Below are 24,800 nucleotides of genomic sequence, written 5' to 3'. Positions count from 1 at the left end.
AACATAAATCGGTTGAAATATGTTTTATACTTTCATGAATTGGGCATCTCTTTTTGGACCATACTACATCTGCAAAGATACTGGACAACCAAATGCTTACTTGTATACTCTACAGACTCAACCCTGTACCAATTGCAAATGGTCATTGGGTGAGATCTCACAGATCACATAATCAATCTTCTTCAAATGGTTGTCACTTCAATAAACACCATTTGCTGCATCATAATTCAATGAAGAATTCCTAGTTCCAGAGGATTTGTGCTTCAAAGAAACAGTCTTTCCCTAGGTTTGAAATTTAATGGATAGTTTCTTTTTGAGTGTTAACATTGCAATGAAAGAGACTTTCCATCAAATTCATAATTCACTGAAGAAGTCCTTGATGGTTCAATGAATTTTAGCTTTCCTCACAATTCATTTCAGCAGTCCAAGTTAATTGGCAGTTATAATCAATGTTAGTATTTTCTATGTGGATCTGATCCATAATGAATCTACCATGTTCTGAAAATGCAATAATGAATTGGTTCTCTGTACATAGGTAATTTCAAAAGTTCAATGAAATAACGATCTCCATGATGAAAGTGCACAATCTTCCATAAAGTCTTTAAAACACAATGGAACACATTCAGTTGCTGTCCCTAGACAACCAGCATGTAGGTATTGTCCACTGACAACTGAGGATGCTGATCCAGGGCATGTACATTGATGAGTAGAACGTTTGGAAGACCGGCCTCGGTTACACACTCTACGACAACGTGATGACCAATAGATGAAGCTAACTACATGGGTGGTCAATCATTGTTCTTTATCCTCCATAGAGAACTCTATATCATCACAGAATTGCTGTCAGAAACCATTGGTCAGCAGCTATCTGTTGGGAATAAAATATCTCGATTTTAAAATTACATGATAATTCTTCTCTATTTCCCAGGAACTGAAGATCAAGATATAGGCATATTAAAAAGTTCTGAATCTATCAGTGTATATAATGTATTAAAACCAAACTTATTTTGCAGGTGCTATTATGTCCTAAAAAAAATTCAAGGTAATTTAATTTTATGATTTTTAATTCAAACTATTTCCCGTGATTAATTTTCACAATTTTTCGACAATTCACACTAAAATACAATATTGGCCTAATATCCTTTCTGAATTACATTGTACATACATTGACATTGACCTATATCCTTTTTGAACTACACTGTACAACATACATTGGCCTAGTGTCCTTTCTGAGTTACACTACAATACATTGGCCTAGTGTCCTTTCTGAGGTACATTACTTACACTGACCTAGTGTCCTTTCTGAGGTACATTACTTACATTTGACCTAGTGTCCTTTCTCAGTTACACTACTTACATTGGCCTAGTATCCTTTCTGAGGTCCATCACTTACATTGACCTAGCGTCCTTTCTGAGGTACATTACTTACATTGACCTAGTGTCCTTTCTGAGTTACACTACTTACATTGACCTAGTGTCCTTTCTGAGTCCTACTTACATTGACCTAGTGTCCTTTCTGAGGTACACTACTTACATTGACCTAGTGTCCTTTCTGAGGTACATTACTTACATTGACCTAGTGTCCTTTCTGAATTACACTACTTACATTGACCTAGTATCCTTTCTGAATTACATTACTTACATTGGCCTAGTGTCCTTTCTTAGTTACATTACTTACATTGACCTAGTGTCCTTTCTGAATTACACTACTTACATTGACCTAGTGTCCTTTCTGAATTACACTACTTATATTGACCTAGTGACCTTCCTGAGTTAATGCAATGAATCATGAAGTGATTTCCAATGGTTTTGCAAGACGCAGAAAAGGATGCTGTAAAATTTGAATACAAGATTATAGTAAATTGATAATGGCTTAACATGTGTTTTGTAATGTCTAACACTTACTTACATTGACCTAGTGTCCTTTCTGAGTTACACACTACTTACATTGACCTACCCTTCTGAGGTATATTCCTTACACTACTTACATTGACCTAGTGTCCTTTCTGAGTTACACTACTTACATTGACCTAGTGTCCTTTCTGAGTTACACTACTTACATTGACCTAGTGTCCTTCCTGAGTTACACTACTTACATTGACCTAGTGTCCATGAATACAGGATTTGTTTTAGAACTGACAAGATATTTCATTACAACTGCCCCTGGTTACATTCTTAAGTTACCGAGCAATGCAGAAGGGACAGGCATTAGGGTGTGAAGAAATTACATTATCTAGTATCCTTTTGGGAGTTGATGATATGTTCGAAAACAGAATCAAAAATAATTTTGTTTGATGAATCAGTATTATCTTTAGAGCTATGTACTGACATCCTCTCTGGTTATACTTAAAAGTTACATTAGCTTACATTGACCTTGTGTCCTTTCTGAGTTACAAACACTTACATTGACCTAGTGGTCCTTTCTTTCTGAGTTACACTACTTACATTGACCTAGTGTGACAATCTTTCTGTGTTACATATACTTACATTGACCTAGTGTCCTTTTCTGAGTCTACACTACTTACATTGACCTAGTGTCCTTTCTGAGTTACACGTTAACTTACATTGACCTAGTGTCCTTTCTCAGTTACACTACTTACCATTCCTGAGTGTCCTTCTGATTACACTACTACATTGACCTAGTGTCCTTTCTCATTACACAAGCTGTACAATTGACCTAGTGTCCTTTCTGGAGTTACACTACTTACATTGAACCTAGTGTTCCTTTCTGAGGTACATACTTATATTGACTAGTGTCCTTTTCTGAGTTACACTACTTACATTGACCTAGTGTCCTTTCTGAGGTACTTTACTTACATTGGCCTAGTGTCCTTTCTGCTTTCTGAGTTACACTACTTACATTGACCTAAATTGTCCTTTCTGAGGTACTAAGACGTACATTGACCAAGTGTCCTTTCTGAGGTACATTACTTACATTGACCTAGTGTCCTTTGTGCTTGACACTTTATGAATTTCACTAACTGTCCTTTTCTGAATTACACTACTTACATTGACCTATGGGACCTGTCCTTTCTCTGAGTTACATAATTCTACATTGACCTAGTGTCCTTTCTGAGTTACACTACTTACATTGGCCTAGTGTCCTTTCTGAGTTACACTTACTTACATTGACCTAGTGTACCTGTCTGAAATTACACTACTTACATTGGCCTAGTGTCCTTTCTTCTGAGGTACACTACTTACATTGACCTAGTGTCCTTTCTGAATTACACTACTTACATTGACCTAGTGTCCTTTCTGAGACCTAGTAGTTACACTACTTACATTGAACCAAGTGTCACTAGGTACAATACGTTTGACCTACGTGTCTTTCTGAGTTACACTACTTACATTGGCCTAGTGTCCTTTTCTGAGTTACACTACTTACATTGACCTAGTGTCCTTTCTGAGTTACATTACTTTACTATTGCGACCTAGTATCCTTTCTGAGGTCTAGTGTCCTTTTCATAGTTACACTACTTACATTGACCTAGTGTCCTACATTACTAGTGGCCCTTTCTGACTGTACTTACATTGACTGTGTCCTATCTGTCCTTACATTGGAACTTCTGAGGTACTTCATACTTACATTGACCTTCTTTATGTCCTTATGTCCTTTCTGAATTACACTACTTACATTGACACTACTTACAAATTCTTACATTGCCTAGTGTTGTCCTTTCTGAGTTACACTATATACATTGACTAGTGTCCTTTTTCTGAGGTACATTACACTACTTGTGTCCCACATTGACCTAGTGTCCTTTCTGAATTACACTACTTACATTGACCTAGTGTCCTTTCGTTTTCTGAATGTACATTACTTACATTGACCTAGTGTCCTTTCTGAATTACACTACTTACATTGGCCTAGTGTCCTTTCTCTGTTTACACTACTTACATTGACCCTTTCCTCTGTGTCCTTTCTGAGTTACAATACGTTACATTGACCCTAGTGTCAAACTTTTCTGAGTTACATCTACTTACACTTGACATAGTTGTTCCTGTTCTGAGTTACATTACATTGACCTTGTCCTAGTATCTGAAATTCATGAGGCCTTACACTACTTAATTGACCCTAGTGTTTCCTTTCTGAGGTACAATACTTACAATTGACCTAGTGTCCTAGTTCCTGAGGTACAATACTTACATTGACCTAGTGTCCTTTCTGAGTTACACTACTTACATTGGCCTAGTGTCCTTTCTGATTTACACTACTTACATTGACCTACCGTGTCCTTTTCTGAGTTACACTACCTTACATTGACCGTAGTATCCTTTCTGAGTTACATTACTTACATTGACCTAGTGTCCTTTCTGAGTTACACTACTTAACATTGACCTAGGTGTCCTTTCTGAGGTACAATACTTACATTTGACCTAGTGTCCTTTCTGAGGTACAATACTTACATTGACCTAGTGTCCTTTCCTGAGGTACTATACTTACACTGACCTAGATGTCCTTTTCTCAGTTACTCTAATACTTACATTGACCTAGTGTCCTTTCTGAGGGTACATTACTTACAGCCTTGTCCCTAGCTGGGTAGATATTTGTCCTTTCTGAGGTATACAATACTTACATTGACCTAGGTGAGTCCTTACATTGACCTAGGTCCTTTCAATACCTACTTACATTGACCTAGTGGCCTTTCTGAATTACATTACTCTACATTGACCTAGTGTCCCCCTTCTGAATTACACTTACTTACATTGGCCCTAGTGCCCTTTCTGATGACACTTTACTTACATTGACTCCCTAGTGACCTTTCTGATGTTCAATACTTACATTGGCCTAGTGTCCCTTCTGATTTACACTATTTACATTGTCCTAGTGGCCTTTCTGAAATAACATTACTTACATGGACACTTAGTGATCCCTTCCTGAATTACTCTACGTTACATTGACCTTGTTCCCTTAGAATGGACACATTTTACAATTGACCTAGTGTTATTACACTACTTAGCTAGTGTCCTTTCTGAGCCGCCGTGGCAGCCTGATTCATGGCTAGGATTACCACATATTTGACCAGAATAGCCTCTAATAGCTTACCTCCCATTAGAGGATTCTGTATGTTATTATTACTGAGCTTTAATCCATTATGCTGGGTTATCTTACTTTATAAAGATTACCTAACTTGTCCAATCTTAATTTAAGAAATAGCTACTTTTATGTTGCTACCACGTACATACCTTTCTTCAAGGCTCCTTAGTTTAGTTGCAGAGATTTTACTTTCTGAGAAAATACGCTGATTAGATTTTTTAACAATGACTGGTCTGAACAAGGAAGCTGTTATAATATCAACCTAAGAATAGCTCTATAGCTACCTTGAGAAATGCAGCCCTTACTTAAAAAAAATTGATAAGGACTGGAACAGGATTGAGTATGTTTCTGGCAAATACGCATTACAACTAGCTTTGTAGCTTCCTCGCCCCTTAGAGGATTCTGGCCATGAAATATAAGAGATCATGATATGTTCCCCAAAATAAGCTGGGTTTTGAGATATATTACTGGAAGTAGCTGTAATAGAAGTAGAATAGCTCTATAGCTACCTACCCTTAGAGGATTCTGTATGTTATATACTGAGCCCCATGGCTGGGTAGATATATTACCATATTACCAGAATAGCTCTATAGCTACCTCCCCTTAGAGGATTCTGTATGTTATATACTGAGCCCCATGGCTGGGTAGATATATTACCATATTACCAGAATAGCTCTATAGCTACCTCCCCTTAGAGGATTCTGTATGTTATATACTGAGCCCCATGGCTGGGTAGATATATTACCATATTACCAGAATAGCTCTATAGCTACCTCCCCTTAGAGGATTCTGTATGTTATATACTGAGCCCCATGGCTGGGTAGATATATTACCATATTACCAGAATAGCTCTATAGCTACCTCCCCTTAGAGGATTCTGTATGTTATATACTGAGCCCCATGGCTGGGTAGATATATTACCATATTCCCAGAATAGCCCTTTAGCTACCTACCCTTACAGGATTCTGTATGCTATATACTGAGCCCCATAGCTGGGTAGATATATTACCATATTACCAGAATAGCTCTATAGCTACCTCCCCTTAGAGGATTCTGTATGTTATATACTGAGCCCCATAGCTGGGTAGATATATTACCATATTACCAGAATAGCTCTATAGCTACCTCCCCTTAGAGGATTCTGTATGTTATATACTGAGCCCCATGGCTGGGTAGACATATTACCAGAATAGCTCTATAGCTACCTACCCTTAGAGGATTCTGTATGTTATATACTGAGCCCCATGGCTGGGTAGACATATTACCAGAATAGCTCTATAGCTACCTACCCTTAGAGGATTCTGTATGTTATATACTGAGCCCCATGGCTGGGTAGATATATTACCAGAATAGCTCTATAGCTACCTACCCTTAGAGGATTCTGTATGTTATATACTGAGCCCCATGGCTGGGTAGATATATTACCAGAATAGCTCTATAGCTACCTACCCTTAGAGGATTCTGTATGTTATATACTGAGCCCCATGGCTGGGTAGATATATTACCATATTACCAGAATAGCTCTATAGCTACCTACCTTTAGAGGATTCTGTATGTTATATACTGAGCCCCATGGCTGGGTAGATATATTACCAGAATAGCTCTATAGTTACCTAACCTTACAGGATTCTGTATGTTATATACTGAGCCCCATGGCTGGGTAGATATATTACCAGAATAGCTCTATAGCTACCTACCCTTAGAGGATTCTGTATGTTATATACTGAGCCCCATGGCTGGGTAGATATATTACCAGAATAGCTCTATAGCTACCTACCCTTAGAGGATTCTGTATGTTATATACTGAGCCCCATGGCTGGGTAGATATATTTCCAGAATAGCTCTACAGCTACCTACCCTTAGAGGATTCTCGTTGAGATAGGGAGGCTCTCCTTCTATCATCTCTATTGCCATAATCCCCAAACTCCATATGTCAACTTTAGGACCATATTGTTTTCTGTGGAAAGGCAAAAATGTAACAAGTTAGTAATTTGTAGATACATTATCAAACTTTGGAGATACCATGATATCAAATCAAATGTTGCACAACTACACATTGTATAGATTTCTGCATGTAATCATATTTAAGTAAAAGAGTATTCTTACCATATTTAATCAATTTTGCCACATTGAAAAGTGAAAGTTTTTTTCCCCAATTTTGCACACATTTTAAGGAAATGTGTTGGAAAATAGTCTTTACCATTGCATCTTATGATAGCAAATTGATTAAAACCCTTTAAATCTTACTTTTTACACTAAATAGTACCCTAAAATTCTATCTTTATGCCTAGTGTAGTTTTCTGCCCATTTAAATTTCCTGTAATAAAAACTGTCTTGGTATCTTATAACATAAAGATTCCTGAAATATTACATGATTTATAATGCATCTATAATTCAGCTCTTTGTAATCTCTATCCATGTGACCTTACCTAGTTACCACCTCTGGAGCCATCCAGTAGGGTGTGCCCACCATAGTAATCCTGTTACTTTGTTCAGCCGACAGCTGGGCACAGAAACCAAAATCAGCTGCAAAAGTAAACATGAGACAATGTTGTAATACATGTACTTGTAAACCGTGAGGTAATTTAAAGTTTTTCATCCAAATCATTAATTTTTCTTTATTTTCATACTAAATCCAGCTCTCTGATTGGCAGATTCTTTTTGCTTCATATACTATAGAGATAAAATCCGTGAATGGCGTGAAAATCTTACGCAATCATGACGTCACAATAGAGACGTCGACTTTGCGTATTGATTTAGAAAAAAAATAATCCATAAAATTGTATATTTAAACATATTTTTTGTAATCAAGAAGTCCGATAAATTGATCCTCAGCATTGTTGTAACTAGTTTTTAACTTCATCAGGTTATGAAATAAATTTTGTTTGCAAACTTTTATGAGATCCCACTACGCGAATTCACACAGTTTGCAAACAAAATTTCTTTCCGACCCCTATGAAGTTAAAACAAGCCAATTTGTGGAATTTAAAATCCCCTGCTTTCAGGAAATATTGTAGGTAAACGTTATTGAGGTTAGGCATTTAACTTTGTCACAAGTTTTAACAATATTAGTTTTAACATTTGTTAGTTATTACACAGAAACTGCAGAAAAATGACATTAGTAGTAAATTAAAGAGCCTTAACTCTGATAAATAACATCCGCTGAAAGAGTTGATCGAACCTGGCCAGGCACTTAAGGATTTCAACCTTGTTACCATGTTTGAAGAAAATTGAGTAAATATTCATTACAGTTATTGTACGGAAGTGGCAAAAACTGACTTGTTTTCATTTAAGGAAAGGGCCATAACTCCGCTAAATAAGGTCCATTGAAAGTCCCGATCAAATTTGGCCGAGTCCTTAAGGCGTTTCACCCTGTTTCTAAGTTTGAAGAAAATCGGTTTTACATTTGTTACACTTATTGCACAGAAATGGCAGAAAATGATGTTTTTAGTAATTCAAATGGCCATAACTCCCCTAAAAAAGGTCCATCGACGGTCGCGATCATTTAAACTTGTCACCAAGTTTGAAGAATATCAGTTAACATTTGTTACACTTATTGCACGGAAATGAAGTGTTACAGCTGCAGGCAGGCAGACAGACAGATGGACAAACCTAAATTAATATCCCCCGTTTTCGGAGAAAGCGGGGGATAAATATAGTAACATCAATGCTTGATTATTTTCCTAAATGCCCCCAAACACACTTCATTTTAAATAGATTACTTTTGGAATTTTCTTTTTGAAAAATTCTATGCAAAATAATGCACTTAAATGACTAACTATAGACACAAGGGGGATAATCAAACTACAAATTGACATATTCCATATAAAGGGAAATAACTCTTATTGAGTTTAACAAGTTAAAGGTTTCCAGATTCATGTAAAAGTCAACATGCAAGTTTTTTTAAATTCACCAAATAATCAAAAGTACCAGAAAACGATTTGAATTGTATTGCTTTTCTTAGCCAAATTCAATGCCAGCAGATCATTCAACTTACCTCATTAGCAGCAGAAAGTTTAGCCAAGGGAGGGAATTGAGGGGAAGGCAAAAAAATGCCTTTGATCATTTTAAGGTATTTGGAGAAAGGAACAAGCATCCCCATATAAATAAATGGAAGGTAAATTTTTTGAACAGATCTAGAAAGGGGAGATAACTTACTTAATTTCACACTTCCGCCCATGCCTTGAAGGATGTACACAAAGGGGAGATAACTTACTTAATTTCACACTTCCGTCCATGCCTAGAAGAATGTTATCACTTTTTATGTCTCTGTGGATCACATGGTTTTCATGAAGGAATTCCAAGGCTTGCAGACACTGACAACATAAGTACAAAACATATTACTTCCACTTCATTATTTATATCATTTTCTGATAACTAACTATACTCCATCACATGAAACGTTCTGTGTGTAGAAATGTTCCTTTTCTTTGTGGGGTTGCTATGGAAGTACCAATATAAATACAACAAACTATATTTTGTATATTATTGTTATCATTGTTTTAAAGACCAACCATGAACATTTTTATCTACAAAAATAGTTTGAAATCTATAAACCACAGCAGAAAATATCAGTAAATATTTGATGTAATACAGTAAACAAATATTTATTCTATTGTATTGTAATGCTCTTGACTTCTGTGATATTATGGTACAAATACATTTTAAGGTCAAGATGCTATGTTTCTGATCAATATACAATTTTACTGTAACCATCTATTACTTTGTGTTGCTGATATGAGATGTTCACCGGACTGTATTATACAGGTTAGTCTCACCTCCCTTGCCACGGCAGCAATCTGTCCCTCATCCATACAGGTTTCCGTGACGACATCAGTTAAGGAACCACCAGCTAAATACTCCATAACAACCTGTCAAAACAAATCACCCTTAATCTATAATTAAAAAGTTCTTACTAATACTGTATTATTTGTATAATTGTATGAATATTTTACAAAATAGCGGGTATTGAAAAATGTAATTGTCATTAATAGATGTATCATAAAACACATTTACAATCGAAAGTGCTTGTGAGTAAAAAGTAAATTGGAGTCCAGTCAAGCTTGTCCATAAAGACAGTACAAGGGACCAAGAAAAAATGTCTTTAAAATTGTCAATTTTAACATAATTTGCCCGTGTTTAAAGACCATTTGGCTATAAAGACATTTTTTCTTGGTCCCTTGAGAAAGTGGTCTTATTAAGAAGGTGGTCGAGGTGGTCTCTAAGGCAGATTTTACTGTAGTGGTCTTATACAGAGGTGGTCCCTAATGTTCCCACTGTAATATCAAGGAACAAGCTATAAAAATAAAAGTCATCAAAACTCACCCAAAGTTCCTCCCCTACTAAGTAGCTGTCCAAATAATTTACAATATTTGGGTTTTGGTTTTCCCTCATGACTAGAATTTCATTGATAATAAGCTCTTTTTTGGGCTGTTGGGAGAGATTCATGGTTTTGATGGCGATTTCCCGGCCTGTGGCCACCTCCACTGCTATATATACTGTTCCAGAAGCTCTGTGAAAAAAACCCGATCATTTATAGTTTTAAAAGAGCAACAAGATTTATTGAATTATTAAAAAGAAAAAAAAAAGAGAATTATTAAATAGTTATCTGTTCTTACTAATTATCCTGTATTTTCCCATATTGCTGTTGTCCCATATTGCTGTGAATACAATTTTACCCTTCCTTTCTCTAATGTTGAGAATAGTCTACACTATACATATACTTTTTTTTGTGTTTTAAATAATTGAAAAAGGCATACAAAAAGTTTGATTAATGTAGCCTTCTAAACAAGCACTATGCACACTTCTCTTTGGTTTTTTTTAAATCAGAGAGATAGTAATTTTCTGTAAATATTGTCAATGTAAAATCAATCAGAATTTTGAGTTAACAAACTTACCCTTGGCCTTCTTTTAAGGAACACAAACTTACTCGTGACCTATTAAAACTCGACCTTAACCTATTATCACTTGGCCTTGACCTATTTTAAGGTAGACAGACTTACCCTTGACCTATTTTTTCCATCTTTGTATATTTCCTATTTGGATCTCCTATAGTTACAATTGTTCGTAATTTTTCTAAGATCTCCTCGTCGGACATTTTCTTCTTCTTTGGCTTCTCATTCTTTGTAGATATTGCACCGTTTGGTTTCTCATCTGCCTCTATAGGTTTGGTGTACTGTGAAGAAATGTAGTTACAATGAAACACAGAACAAACACAGTAAAATCTGGATAATATTTGTATCTTGAGTATAATAAACCAGGGTTTAATGATGTCATCAACATATACATTAGCTATGTTTACAGGTGCATGTATGTTGTATTGATGATTTCCCTTGTCATTGTAATGCTACACATTTTATTCTTCACCTCACTTAATTTGCTTTAGTTTGATTAGTTTAACGTCTTGTTAATATCTAGGTTCATGTCAGGACATGCCAGCTATAGAATAAGAAGGTGGAGGACAACCAGGCCAATAACCATGGACTAGCAGTCAGTACCTGGCAACTGCCTCACATAGGATTTGAACTAGCTATCCTTAGGTGGAAGTTTTATGGAAATATTTCGGGACATCTTAACCACCTGGGTACCGCAGTCTTACTCAAACTGGAGATTGCATGAGTATCATGCAGGATAAACTGGTTGACCAGATGAGCAAAATCGATTTGAACAGCTTCTTGTCAGATTTTTATACTAGGTACTACTTACTATAGATTTGGTTTTGTCCGGTCTTGTGGCGATCGGCGGTGGGGGCGCCTCATTGTCCTCTTCTTCGACGTCGTCAGGCGTGGGTGGCGATGAATTCTCTGGTTTGGAAGGAGGCTGCTGAAACAAACAAAGCTCAGTTTATCGATAAAGATAAAAAGATTTTTAGCAGAGGTTGTTTTTTTTTTGCTTTAAAATTAATTAAACTCTTCTATTGTTTCATCAAAATAATAATTGTCCATAAGAAATGTATGAAAAGTACCATTGTAATATGTGCACATGTCTTCATTTACACACAGTTATTATTTTTTGATTCAATTTCCATAGAAAATTTTATTACAGTAAAGTTACTGCTTGTAAATTTGTCCATCATTTTTCTGTGAAAGGTGGAAATAATATTCAAGTAACTATACAGCTATATTAATTACATGTATTGGTAAATCAAAGTAATGAAAGAATTATTCAATAAGACTTTTATATAATTCGCTTTTTTATTATGTAATTACATCGGTTAATACACCTCTATATTAACATTACTTCTTTAGCCATATCTCATGATAATTACAGTATAAGGAAGAGGAGACTAAATTCTTTACCATAGACACTACAATGTTGAGCTTCTCTGACAGGGCATTATGCATAGAATCTGCACCTGAAAAAGTGACATGAAAATTGTAGAATATCATAACAAAAATGTTATAAAATATCTATATAATTGAACCTTATTATCATAAACACTTTTAATTCTAAGATGGTTTTTGATTTTTATTTAAGTACATTATTAATTTTGATATATTCCATGGGTCATCAGCCCTAAACTGCACTGCCTTTTGACTGGGAACACTTTGGTCATTTGATAACATCATATTTGATCATGATCGTGAACCTGTCAACTTCAGGATATTGAAATTCAACTTCATTGTATTTTGAAATTAAGAGTGAATGAAATGTCCTATATCATTTAGGACAATTTTAATAGGTGAAAGTAAACAGATTTTTTATTGATGTGTAATCTTCATACCATAACCACATAACATTATACACTTGTACACTGTGTGTCAAGATTGTTTACATAATGTCCGGCTATAAACTAGCTATGACTCACCTCTAGATGTAATATTTCGGTGAGATACACGTACAAAGAACAAATATGTTCTTCTAAATGCAGAACATTACTGAGGAGGTAGATGGTTGTGTTGTATCGATGGTACCTCATTGTTTTATAGAAGAAATCAACACATGAACAGATTGTTTTGTTTCTCTAGTGGGTAATTATATAAAAGCAAGGAAGACTTTTCATTTTTTTCTGTCCTTGATGTAAATGTTAATTTGATCAGGGATGAATGTGTTTGTGAAATTGCTATGAGTAAAGAATGGATATAAATAATATTTTATGGAGGGCAGGGGATATAAGGCATAAGAGAGGCATATATGAATTAGAAGCCATTATTTCATCTATTTGATATGGCTTTTTTTCAAACTATTTTTTCTTATTTCAAAACAATGGTACATATTATTTCCCAGGCAAATATTTGAAGACTGCCAAGGTTAGAATCTTAGGATCAACCGTCATAGTATTGTTTCCTCATTGGGGAGCTCTATTATATGAAAGAGTAATGATTTTTTTTTCTTTTTATAATTTTTGCGTCATTTCCGGGATATTGAAAGTCATATTTTTGTAAGGCATGAGAGACAGGTGGAGATGACTTGTCTAACATGCATGTGTGTACAGTTAAATTATGTAGAATGATAATCCCTGATTACAATGAAGTGACATATGACAGTAGCAATAACAGTACACTGTAGATAATCTGAACTCTTAAATCACAAGTACAAACTATCCACTCAAGAACTTTTAGGACTGCTTGATTCCAGTGAGCTAATCATAATAAAATCCCTAATAATTACGTTAAGATTGTGAGCTTTCTGGACTATCATTGTCCAGATTAGCATGGGTCTTCTGTACTCAAATTTTACAAGTGATGAAAAAAGATATTTCAAACTGGTACTCTTAAGAAGAGAACAAAAATATTTTGTATTTTTATTTATCACATAAATGCAGGCCAGTCTAGCTATGTCATACAACCATGTCAAAAATATTGTAAGACACATGTGTAATAACACTATTATGATGTCACATGTAGTTTTGATGTCATATCTGAGCCGGATTTCTGCTGTTTTACATAGAACAAAACTAATCATTTATATTTCTATTAACAAAAGATACGTTATAAAAAGAATCTTACACTCATGACTATGTGATGTAAAATTTATCAAAATCGTTAAATAATTTGATATGCCACTCGTGCACAATCGTGGCTCGGGGCATATCAAATTATTGAACTTGTTTGAAAAATTTCATATTACATAGCCACTCATGTAAGATCCTCTGTATCCTGAATATTGGAAATCTGCAAGTAGCTAGGTCATCATAAATTATCTGTACAATGAAACTACAATCTTCTAACATTAGGATTTTAACTTACTCGGTGGTTTGACGTTAGTCATGTACTTGTGGCGCGACTCCTCTGTCTTTGTTGAGGTTTCGTAGTAGTTGAGGACATCTAGCACAGCCTGTGGATTTTTCTTTTGCTCTGTGATTGATATATTTGAATTTGACAGCAGTTTTGCCCAAGACTCTGGCATCCCCTGTAAGCAAAAAAATGTCTTATTTATATCAATAGCTTATATTTACCGAATTTAACCCAATATATTCATATGGACACTTTACAGGTAAATACATTTTCAAGGTTGTTATTTGGCGTATGAAATATGAATTTTTTTATGGTATATATGTCACTGCTCCAGACATAAATGCAGGACACAACTAAACCAAATGTGACATAGCGACATTTAATCTCTTAGCTGGGAAAAATTCCAATGCCAATCAACAATGTCACATTGAATTTCTACTCCTCAGAAGGAGTACTGGTAAGCCACAAAAAGACAAACTACTTACTGTGAACTCTCCTGTGTGTGCATCAAAGCCCACATGCACTGTATGTTCAAAATTAGATGGGGGCGATATAACTGGCTTCTCCATATCTTTCAGTTTGGCTACCTTGCTACCTGTAAACAATACACACATTTAGGTAAATAAATTTGTTTTGCTGAAACACTAATTATCTTTCATGTATGGATTCAGAGGTCAATTTCTATTTACTCGAGTGTTAAAACCAACTATGGTACCAACCCTTATGTCCACCACTCATTCGACGTAACGTACTGCTCAGGGCAGACTGCCATGACCCCTGACCTGAGCCACTCGACCTTGACCCTTGACTTGAGCCACTCGACCTTGACCCTTGACCAGAGCCACCACTGGATCGCTTCCATGACGACATTATCAGGCGGATTCCAATTGAGTGAGTTGAGTTGAAGGGTGTGATACTGTCACTTATATCATAAGCTATTAGATACACTCCAGTTTGACCTAGTGTCTCAATACTTGGGACAGGTGAAAACTCTTCTAACAACTTTTCAAAGTATGTCACAAATCCTCAAACAGCAATCCGAGAACTATGTACAATTTAATCCTGAGAACAGATTTGTAGATATGATATCTATCTTTCATACAATATAGAATTATACACAGACAGGTTTCCTCAAATCAATGTGATCCTCTCCTCCAATGAATAGTTTCTGCCATATCCAAACTTAAAGCTCAAAACACTGAGACTTATGTTCAACATGTTTCAGGAACGAGCCTTCCACCGATGCGACAGTGACAAAATCTGTCCATCATCCTTTTCTCCGATTAAGTTTTGTATCACTCTTTCCTCATCCCCTTCAACCCTACTACCCATAATCCCTCGACAGGAAGTCACATGAATCACACACAAGTATTTCTATAGTAGGTGTACAATTAACGTTCACAAAGTTTGACTTCCTGTGCAGCCATTCGACAAGATGTGTGACAAAGTACAGACACAACCCTGGCCGTTTGATAAAAGGTAAATATGTCTTACAAATACTAAGTATATAGATATATAATGCACAGGGACATTATAAAATTAAATATAGTATGCGCTAGTAGCATTTTACTTTTCAAATGCTTATTCAAAACCTCTACAAAGTATTTCATTAATGGCTGAACTACTATCTAGATCTATTGAATGTTTGGAATTGCTTTAATTTGCTGCATGCATTTCTCCCATTTATTCTCAATTTCTAAGACAAATGCATGCATCTGTTAATAATTGTCAACTGGATTAATAATAAACTTCATTTATTTTACATTGATAAATCAACTGGATTATAGAAGGACACTACCAAAGATAGCATGTGTAGACAAAAACATGATGTCATTATCACATGTGGCTCATAATAAATGTTAATGAAATTATTTTGTCACATAATGACCTTCCTTGGATGATGGCAATAATGAATATATTTCTAAACAAGTAAAACTCCATGCCATCATCTTTTTTTATTTTAAGTATGGGAGAAACATAACACAAACATGTAAGGTTTTAATCACAAAATCAAACAAACAGACCTTTCAATAGTTGTGGAAGAATACAGATCTATTCTGTCTTTGCACATTACAGAGTTATCTCCCTTGTGGGTATTGTAGGTATTGACAAGTTATATTTCACTGTGGGTAGGTATTGATTCACTTGATTGTGACATCTTTAATTTGTGGCAAAACTCCCATTGTTTTCTCTGAAAACAATTATGTTGTGATCACAAACATATGTACATCACAACCAATACCTACATGCAAGAGCAGATAACTCTTAAAATATATTATGCATAGAGTAGACGGAATAGATTCTCTCTTGCTTACTCTTTGGTGTTTTGACTTTTTTTCTCTCCTCCTTACTGTCGGGCTCTTTGGGAAGCGGTTTGTGTTCCATGTTATGAGCATCTCTGAAATAGAAATAACAAAAATAATTGAAGAACTTCAACAAGAGAAATTTGATACAGCTATAGACCACCAAAGACTCTTATTAATTAAGTTACATATAGCAACAAGTAGTCTGAAGGCTGCTTTGGGATGAAAAGAGAGAAATCAGTAAGGAACTTTCTAAAATTTGATGCAATCATTTAGCCTAAAACATGAATTGCAGTGTATTTATATACAGTATTTACTGTGTCAATATTGTTTTCATTGGACAAAAATATCAATGTGGTTCATTTATGTACTACAAAGCTTGTTATATCACAATACATGTATTGATTTATGAACCTGAAATAATGGCTTTTTTTTACACATGCACCTAAATGAAGCTGACCTCTGCTCTCTATTTTTAGCTCTAGATATACTGAGTCAAATCATAATGCAGTAACCTTATATTACATGTGTATATATATAATACTGTAACATGGTACACATACTGATACTTCAGGAAATGGGACCAAAATTATTGTACATTGAACACACAGCAATTCATTCTATGTATCATGTACTTACATACATTTAATATGTACCCACACATGTACCTACACATGTAATACCCACACATGTACATTTTTTTATTGTACGTACACATGTAATACCAACACATGTACGTACACCTGTAATACCCACACATGTACGTACACATGTAATACCCACACATGTACGTTCACATTTAATACCCACACATGTACGTTCACATTTAATACCCACACATGTACATACACATAATTAATATACCCACACATGTACCTACACATTTAATACCCACACATGTACCTGCACATTTATTACCCACACACGTACGTACACATGTGTACAGGCTTTATATATACACAGTATCACCAACCATTATTAGTTTTATGATTAAGTGAAATGATATACAAACTTGAGGATTATAACCATATGACTAACTGTATTTCCATGCTGTATTCTTCATATGGGTTTTACTACTGTACCTTCTCTATGGACAAAACTGGCCTTATACATACAAATTATAGTCTTATAAAGAGAGAAAGAAAAAAATATCACAAAATTTTCTACTAATTATCTAAAATATCATTTATGGTAATGATCATAAAACATCATAGTTAATACAAGCATAGACAGAACAAACTGGTGTGGTACAAAATCTTTAAGTGTATACACACATGTGATTAAAACATTTCTATTGACATCACACAGCCTTGTTTTGATTCCGGTACATTTTCACAGACGTAATATAACATAAGTCTGTGTATATAGTACTACTGTTGACCTGCTACAGAGGAGCAGTGGGGCATTGAATTCCACAAATGTTTTAAATGATGAAAGATAAGACACTCCCCAACGAACCCTGTCTGAAAAGCAGTGCAACATAAATAGCTGTTCACCTAACTTTTACACATGATAAACTCATAGCTTTTTGTTTGTTACTGCAGAAGTTTATATACATGTATAACCTTCATCAAATAGATCTAGACCAATACATGTATATAATAAACAATATCCATGTATGATAATTGTTCAATCTAAATTTAATTAGTTACCGTATTCAACCCAATAAGTGCAATTGTATATAATAATCAAAAATGAAGACACTTCACATATATGTGTAGTCATTACATTCGAATTGTGCAAAAACAATGTACTTATAGTCTTATAATCAACAGCAACTCTAACTCAGCTACAGCCTTGATAAACTGCTACAGCTATAAAGTGTTTGCTCCTTAATTCAGACATGATGGAATAAGATTTTAAAACATGTTATGTACATTCTGTTTTCCTCTTTCTGCTGCCATATATATAATTACAACACAAAGGAAACTATCACAAGTGTTACCCAATGTTATTAAAAGAAAATGACCCGAACATATCTTCTATTAAATTTAGAAAAGTCTTTCTTTTTTTTTTTATTCGATTTGATGTTATCACAAAACGTTAGGTCCATATATAAATAGCTGAACATAGATGTAGGAAAGTGGAATAGATATAAAAGTCAGTCATCTATACCACAGAATCTGTGTTCTTATCTCCCCTGGTTCTAGAGCTGGTACGTAGTGCAGTAGGAAGTACACAGTGTGTGTTGTACATGAAATCACCCTGTAATTTGGTATTTTCATCACCCATTTGATAACAGAAACATCTGGCACAGGTTTATGATGTGATGAAATAAAATGCCCCCCTCTCTCCTACCCTATGCCACTTGACATCTGGTAGTAAGATATATTGTATTAGTGATATGTACCTTGCTACCACCACAAACAGATGCAGACTGTTACATATATATATATGTATGTGTGCTTGTGACTTGGATTACTTTCAATACATATTTGAGTAACTTCATGAATACTCTTGATAAATTCACGCACATATGTACAAGTCCTGCTGGTCAAGCACATACAAGTCCTGCTGTGATTATAGGTTTTATATATCCATACATATTATATGTATACATATGTATATATAGATATAGATTGTGTGTAAAAAAAACATCCAAAAGTAAAAGTAAAGATTTTTAACTAACAAAGAATTTAAATGCTCGTTTAGCTTATATTAATGCTTCTGTGTCAGTTCTAGATGGTCTTTATGAATTCTGATAAAAAAGTTTGTCCACATATATATATACAAACTGGAAGTCTCCTGTGTTCTATATACATAACTGATCTATCTAAATTTAGCTCTGTACTCTGCAATTTATTAAACCTCAATATTGTTCAAGCATTGCATCAGTTAACTTTCTATGTGCTATATATCGAGAATGTTTTAGTATATTTATATACAGGTGATAGATTATCATAAACCAGTATGTGTCTTAGATACTTTTTTCTATTTACTATACTCACCTTGTACTTGTGTGTCTGACCGGTGGGGCAGGGGGCTTCTCCATCTCGTCAAACGAGTCAGACATTGTGCCTCAAACACTACTTTTCTGTAAAAGAATAAGTTTGTATATACATAAAACTATTAATTTGTCTTGTTGAAAACCCGCACACGCAAACCTAAAACTCTGAATTAAGAGTTGTTATCTTTAGATCTAAGGCTTTTATTACTTTACAATAGCAACACTCCATGAGTTGAATAAGAGTGGTGAAATTAATATATAGTATGTTTATCAATTGTATGCATAAAAGAAGAAAAGTTATGTTACAAGTCTAAATGTAATAGAAGAAAAGTAAACTAATGTTACAAGGCTGGTATTTCATGTAATATTTCATTATCTAAGATCAACTTAAACCATGAAAACTCTCTTACAACATTACTGAGGGGCCTAATCACAAACTAAAACTGTCATACAAGATACGTATACCCTCAAACGCAGTTCCAATATAAATTACACACATCTTCACTGTATCAAGATTATTACCACCAAGTTTCAGTAGTTAAGGAGTGTCTACAGACCGAAGGACAGACACTTAAAGACTAACATGCAGACAAATGGACAACCAGCTAGCTAGCTAGACCTTAATCCATTGACCCCATTCCATAACTTTTTTGCAGAGCCAGCTGAAGGGTGGGGATGGGGGTCGATCTGGGTCGATGGGGGTGGATGTGCACAAGACATTTAGCCTCAAAAACAAATAATGACAAATACCTACATCTAAATATCATCAACCATTAATATATACTTGATGCCATGAGGAGATAACTCTGCCTACCACAAAGGTATCTTTTAGCTATATCGCTACTTGATGGGAAAAATTGCAGTGTATTTAATTCTGATCTTAGTAAATTTATAGCCTAAGGAAATACAAATTTAATGGCAAATAATTGAGAGTTTATATATTCTGTAGCACTAATTCAATAATTCAAAATCACAAGATGTTAAATTCATACAAATATTAATAATATTATTAATAAAAGAAATACAAAACATTATATATATAATATACCCGGGTACATTGTATGTGGTAATAAAACCTTATAATAGGTAAATGAAATATATATGACTATGCTATGACCCTCAACCTTAATTTTAATTCAGTAATTTAGACAACTATAGTTAAATTAAGGTTACCATCACTCTTATATCATACATATGCATATGGTGCATACGAAAATGGATAGAGCTACACTTGTATATATCCTATATATATGCATGCACATTTAGCCTGCTTGTAAGAAAGTTGGAGGAATGCAAATTGAATCCAGAAAGATCTGCAGACAAGTTTTCTGACTGATGGCCTAGCTACTGTCTGCTGCAGACACAACAAGAGAGAGCAGCTAGTGTTGAAGGTCATGCAGGACTGGCCTAAGCTGAAGGCATGACTCAGAGTATTGATGTGTTATCAGTGATCTGCCAGCTCCCTGTGTCTAAATATACTATAGACTGCCAAATCTCATATCCACACCTACATACACTACTCCTTATATTTACAAATAATTCTCTTGCATTATATTATGGGAGAAATTCAGGGTTTTTAAAGAAGATGATGGGATTTGGGTATTAAGTTTGAGTACATTATTTTTTTTAGTAGAAACATTACATAGATGGAAATCCCCCTATCTTTGTAAATCTCTGGCATACACATGCATGTTGCATCTAAATTGGCTGTATTCATATCTTCATAAAACATCTATATAATCAAGTATTACAGCATGGTATATAGACTTGTCTTGCCCAACTTAAATTTGGGTGAGTATATATTATGCATTAATTTATATAGTATTTGTTTACTAAGTTCCATCATTATAATGATAATTAATAATTGAATCCCACAAGAAAAGTATGGGTCCTGCAGGACTCCTCTAGCACCCCCATAAATTGAGCAAGATATAGCTTAAATGTTAAATTTCGAAGATCAGCAACTGTCATTTATCTGGCTGAATAGAATAGAACATTTTTTAAATATATATATGTAACCCAAGTTTACTATTGTATTGCGTTTGTCAAGTCCCTGTGCTAGTTCTGTATTATGTGAACCATAATCAATATCTAACCGTAAATGTAATTGATTTCCAATGATTGATTATGACATCAACATTTAATATCATTTTCAAAAACGGAAAAACCGATTGATGGTCTATATATTTTTCATTTTCGTATAATTAATTTATTTTAATATAATTAGAGATATACTGGAGTTTACAACTATATGCCATTGTTACTCTTATTTAGCTATATACATTTTGTTTTTATCAGAAAATTTATCTGTTAATAGTATTTTTCTGATTGAGTATGTTTCATACTTTTAAAGTTACATTATAGTAGTGTTAGATACGCTGATGCTATAGATATATATATAATAGTGTAATGTATTCAGGACTCATCATGCAGTTAGACACTATATATATATACATACAAAATGATAAGCAACTGAAAGCAAGAAATTTATCAATAAACTTGTGCAAGAGTATGAAGGTTTACATTGCTCCAATTCCATCCAAAGTTGATACTTTATGAATGATAATATTAATAAATTGTCAAGATTAATATATTTTGTTAAAAAAAAAAAGACCTAACTAACATATCTAAAAAATATTATGTAACAATAGACTAAACGATTAATAACAGAAAATTGGTTGGTAATGGTCGACACTGACTAATAACAGATAACGATTACATCCGATCATCAATGTTAAAATCTTTTAAAACTGATTCATCAATAATACATAATGCCAACTCTAAATCCGTTTGTGTTACTTGTGTTGATCTGTATATAATTAATTATGCATGCAAGTAAAACTAAGTATTATTGTACATATTGTGTTGTTTAAAACTCTTCTGAAATGCATGGTATATGCATGCTTCATGAAGCACAGACATGAAACTGGGTTACTCGATGAGCGGCACATGCACGATTCTTCTGATTTTACTATACCAGTATCAACAAAACGATACTGATGTTTTAACGATACCGATACTGATACTTTTGAAGAAATCTACTGTTTGTCTAACATGAGTACATACAGATTTCATTTGATATAACATTGTTCATGCACATGTTATTGTGCAGACTTTTCATTTTAAAACAGAATCCCAAGACTTAAATATCATGTTCTTACAAATTTCATTTAGTCTCTTTTACATGTTGAATTTCCTGACTAAACCATGCGTTTATATATCTTTTTCAAATACCGATAAGAGTATTGAGTCATACTTTTTAAAGCAGATATATACCAGTATATTTTAGAACAAGAGCTGTTGGAGAACAGCAAAGCTCGCCTATTCAGAAGAAGTTGATTTTCAAGTATTTACTATTTAAACATAGAAATATGACAAATTAACAGACTCAAAAACCCCCTAAAGGGCCCCAAATTGGTTGTATTATCACGTTCAGCATCCATACACATTAGGAAAATAAAATCATAAACATTTATGATGACTTAAGCTTAAACAATAGACAAAACAGAAACTTGCTCAAAAACTTTCAACGTGAAATGGGACGCTGACGCCGACGCCGGGGTGACAACATTAGCTCCCCCTATTCTTTGAATAGGCGAGCTAACAAGTAACGATCCTGTATTGGTATCAGGTATCAATATCCAAACCTTATAATCTTTTTTCCATAGTTCCCATGATTAATTAGTACAAGCCTCGAATACAATTGTCCAAACCACAATTATCATAATTAGTACCCAGAGCGCTTAAAAATTGTAACATAGGGGGCGTTTGTTACTTGTGGACGAAAAACTGTCAGCAATATTTGAAATCTTTCTGTACTCGATCATGACACATTAATCTGTTATAGTAAACATGCAAATTATGCTTTTTAAAGGGCCACTGCCTTTCCGAAACGGCTTTTACTTTTTGAAATAGGAATGTAAAACGAGATCAATAATTTTGTAGAGTCGGAGGATTTATAAACTATACGTTTACTAGCACACTTATCATCACCTTCAGAACTGTTTAATTAGAATAAATAAAATGTTAATTTTCATAACGCGGGTCGTTTTATGTTTCCCGCCGTCGTCCTAAAGGCCGCTCGGTAGTTGACTATCACTGCGCCAGACGACAAAACAGCGAAATGAATCTCCACTGTTATCGTACATTAGTCAGGAAATCTTGCATATGTTTGGTGTTGTAACCTCATCTTAAGCCATCGATATATATTTTCTTTTGTTATTAATGTTTTAAGAAACCTTTAAATTTTGCTCCAGAAATGTAGTGGGCCTTTAACCTTTGAGACACATTATTATGTCACGAATCACATGTAAAACACTTGCAAGCTAATAGAATACAATGCTTATGTTAGAGGCATCACAATGATCACATGTTGGCAAACATCATCAAATCCACAGGATGTAGGGGCATTTATACAACTTTAACTCCATTTCCCGAGTAGGGGATCGAAGGGCGCTTATAAGGTGAGGCGTTAATTTAACTTAATTATGGGTAATATGGTATAGGGGAACCCTATATATATATATATATAAATGGACCAAACAGTTAATTGATTCTGACAAGCCAAGGCAGTAAATTATACATATATATATATATATATATATATGCCTATATCAACATTCATTTACAATGATAACGATAAAGATCATGTATATATAGTATAAAGTTAGTGATTGGATTTGTATAAATATGACTAATAGGCCTTTTACAGAGTCTTCAATCTTTTTTTTTACAATAACCAGTTTGGTTCACTAGTGATCGATGTTTGTCTAACTTGTCATTTTTAGCTTTTTTTTCGAGACAGAGACAAGTGCACCAATGATGTCACCACATGAACAAAAGATGCACGAATCATTTATTGTTCTTATATACTGTATGTACAATTAGTCACACATGATTGCGCGAACACAATATTACTAAATAATATTAACAAGCCGAAGAGAAAATATAAAACAATCCCACGACGACACATGTCCACCTAAATAAACAAGCATCGTTTTGTTTATTTTGATGATCAAAAACGTACCGGTGAATATGATCTGTCTAATTCACAGACATGTATTCTCAACCTCAACAGCTCGTTTGACAGCGAATATAGATTTATCGATGATTCTCGGAAGTAAATATCGTCTAGAATAAATATACTTACACCCCAAGTTATTGTCTGGATCCAAGTCCTAATAAGATGCCATCAGTAAATACGTTAAAACACTGACATTACAACCACAAACTTCCAAGATGGATTCCAAATCTCGTTATGTTCTCGTGCAGCGCGCACCTGTTCGAGATGTGAGAGGCAAAGTGGAAATGACTAATATATATCAAACAAAGTT

The 24,800-nt window shown here is 34.4% G+C and overlaps 1 protein-coding gene across 1 annotated transcript; it reads right to left on the bottom strand.

Moving 5' to 3' along the window:
- Nucleotides 1-1,786: 1,786 nt before the first annotated feature.
- Nucleotides 1,787-24,755, bottom strand: LOC138307100 (serine/threonine-protein kinase PAK 1-like). Its single transcript, XM_069247731.1, has 14 exons — nt 24,617-24,755; nt 19,469-19,554; nt 16,533-16,615; nt 14,703-14,812; nt 14,230-14,392; nt 12,340-12,395; nt 11,747-11,863; nt 11,044-11,216; nt 10,367-10,553; nt 9,820-9,912; nt 9,258-9,357; nt 7,471-7,567; nt 6,899-6,998; nt 1,787-1,831 (listed from the first exon to the last, which is right to left on the bottom strand). The coding sequence occupies exons 2-14, from the start codon at nt 19,531-19,533 to the stop codon at nt 1,787-1,789; spliced, it is 1,389 nt and encodes a 462-aa protein (XP_069103832.1). The 5' UTR covers nt 19,534-19,554; nt 24,617-24,755.
- Between the last annotated feature and the right edge of the window lie 45 nt (nt 24,756-24,800).

The sequence above is a fragment of the Argopecten irradians genome, chromosome 14 (genome assembly GCF_041381155.1).
Source record: "Argopecten irradians isolate NY chromosome 14, Ai_NY, whole genome shotgun sequence".
In the NCBI taxonomy this organism is placed as follows: Eukaryota; Metazoa; Mollusca; class Bivalvia; order Pectinida; family Pectinidae; genus Argopecten; species Argopecten irradians.
This window is presented reverse-complemented; position numbering and strand designations above follow the sequence as displayed.

What these genes read in the sequence shown, in the direction of transcription:
- LOC138307100 (XM_069247731.1), bottom strand. Translation starts at nt 19,533, where the DNA reads ATGTCTGACTCGTTTGACGAGATGGAGAAGCCCCCTGCCCCACCGGTC. An exon ending in ATGGAAAAAATAGGTCAAGG is followed by an intron (nt 10,554 to 11,043) that starts GTAAGTCTGTCT and finishes TTTTTTTCACAG; the next exon opens with AGCTTCTGGAACAGTATATA. An exon ending in TTGCTGCCGTGGCAAGGGAG is followed by an intron (nt 9,358 to 9,819) that starts GTGAGACTAACC and finishes TTATGTTGTCAG; the next exon opens with TGTCTGCAAGCCTTGGAATT.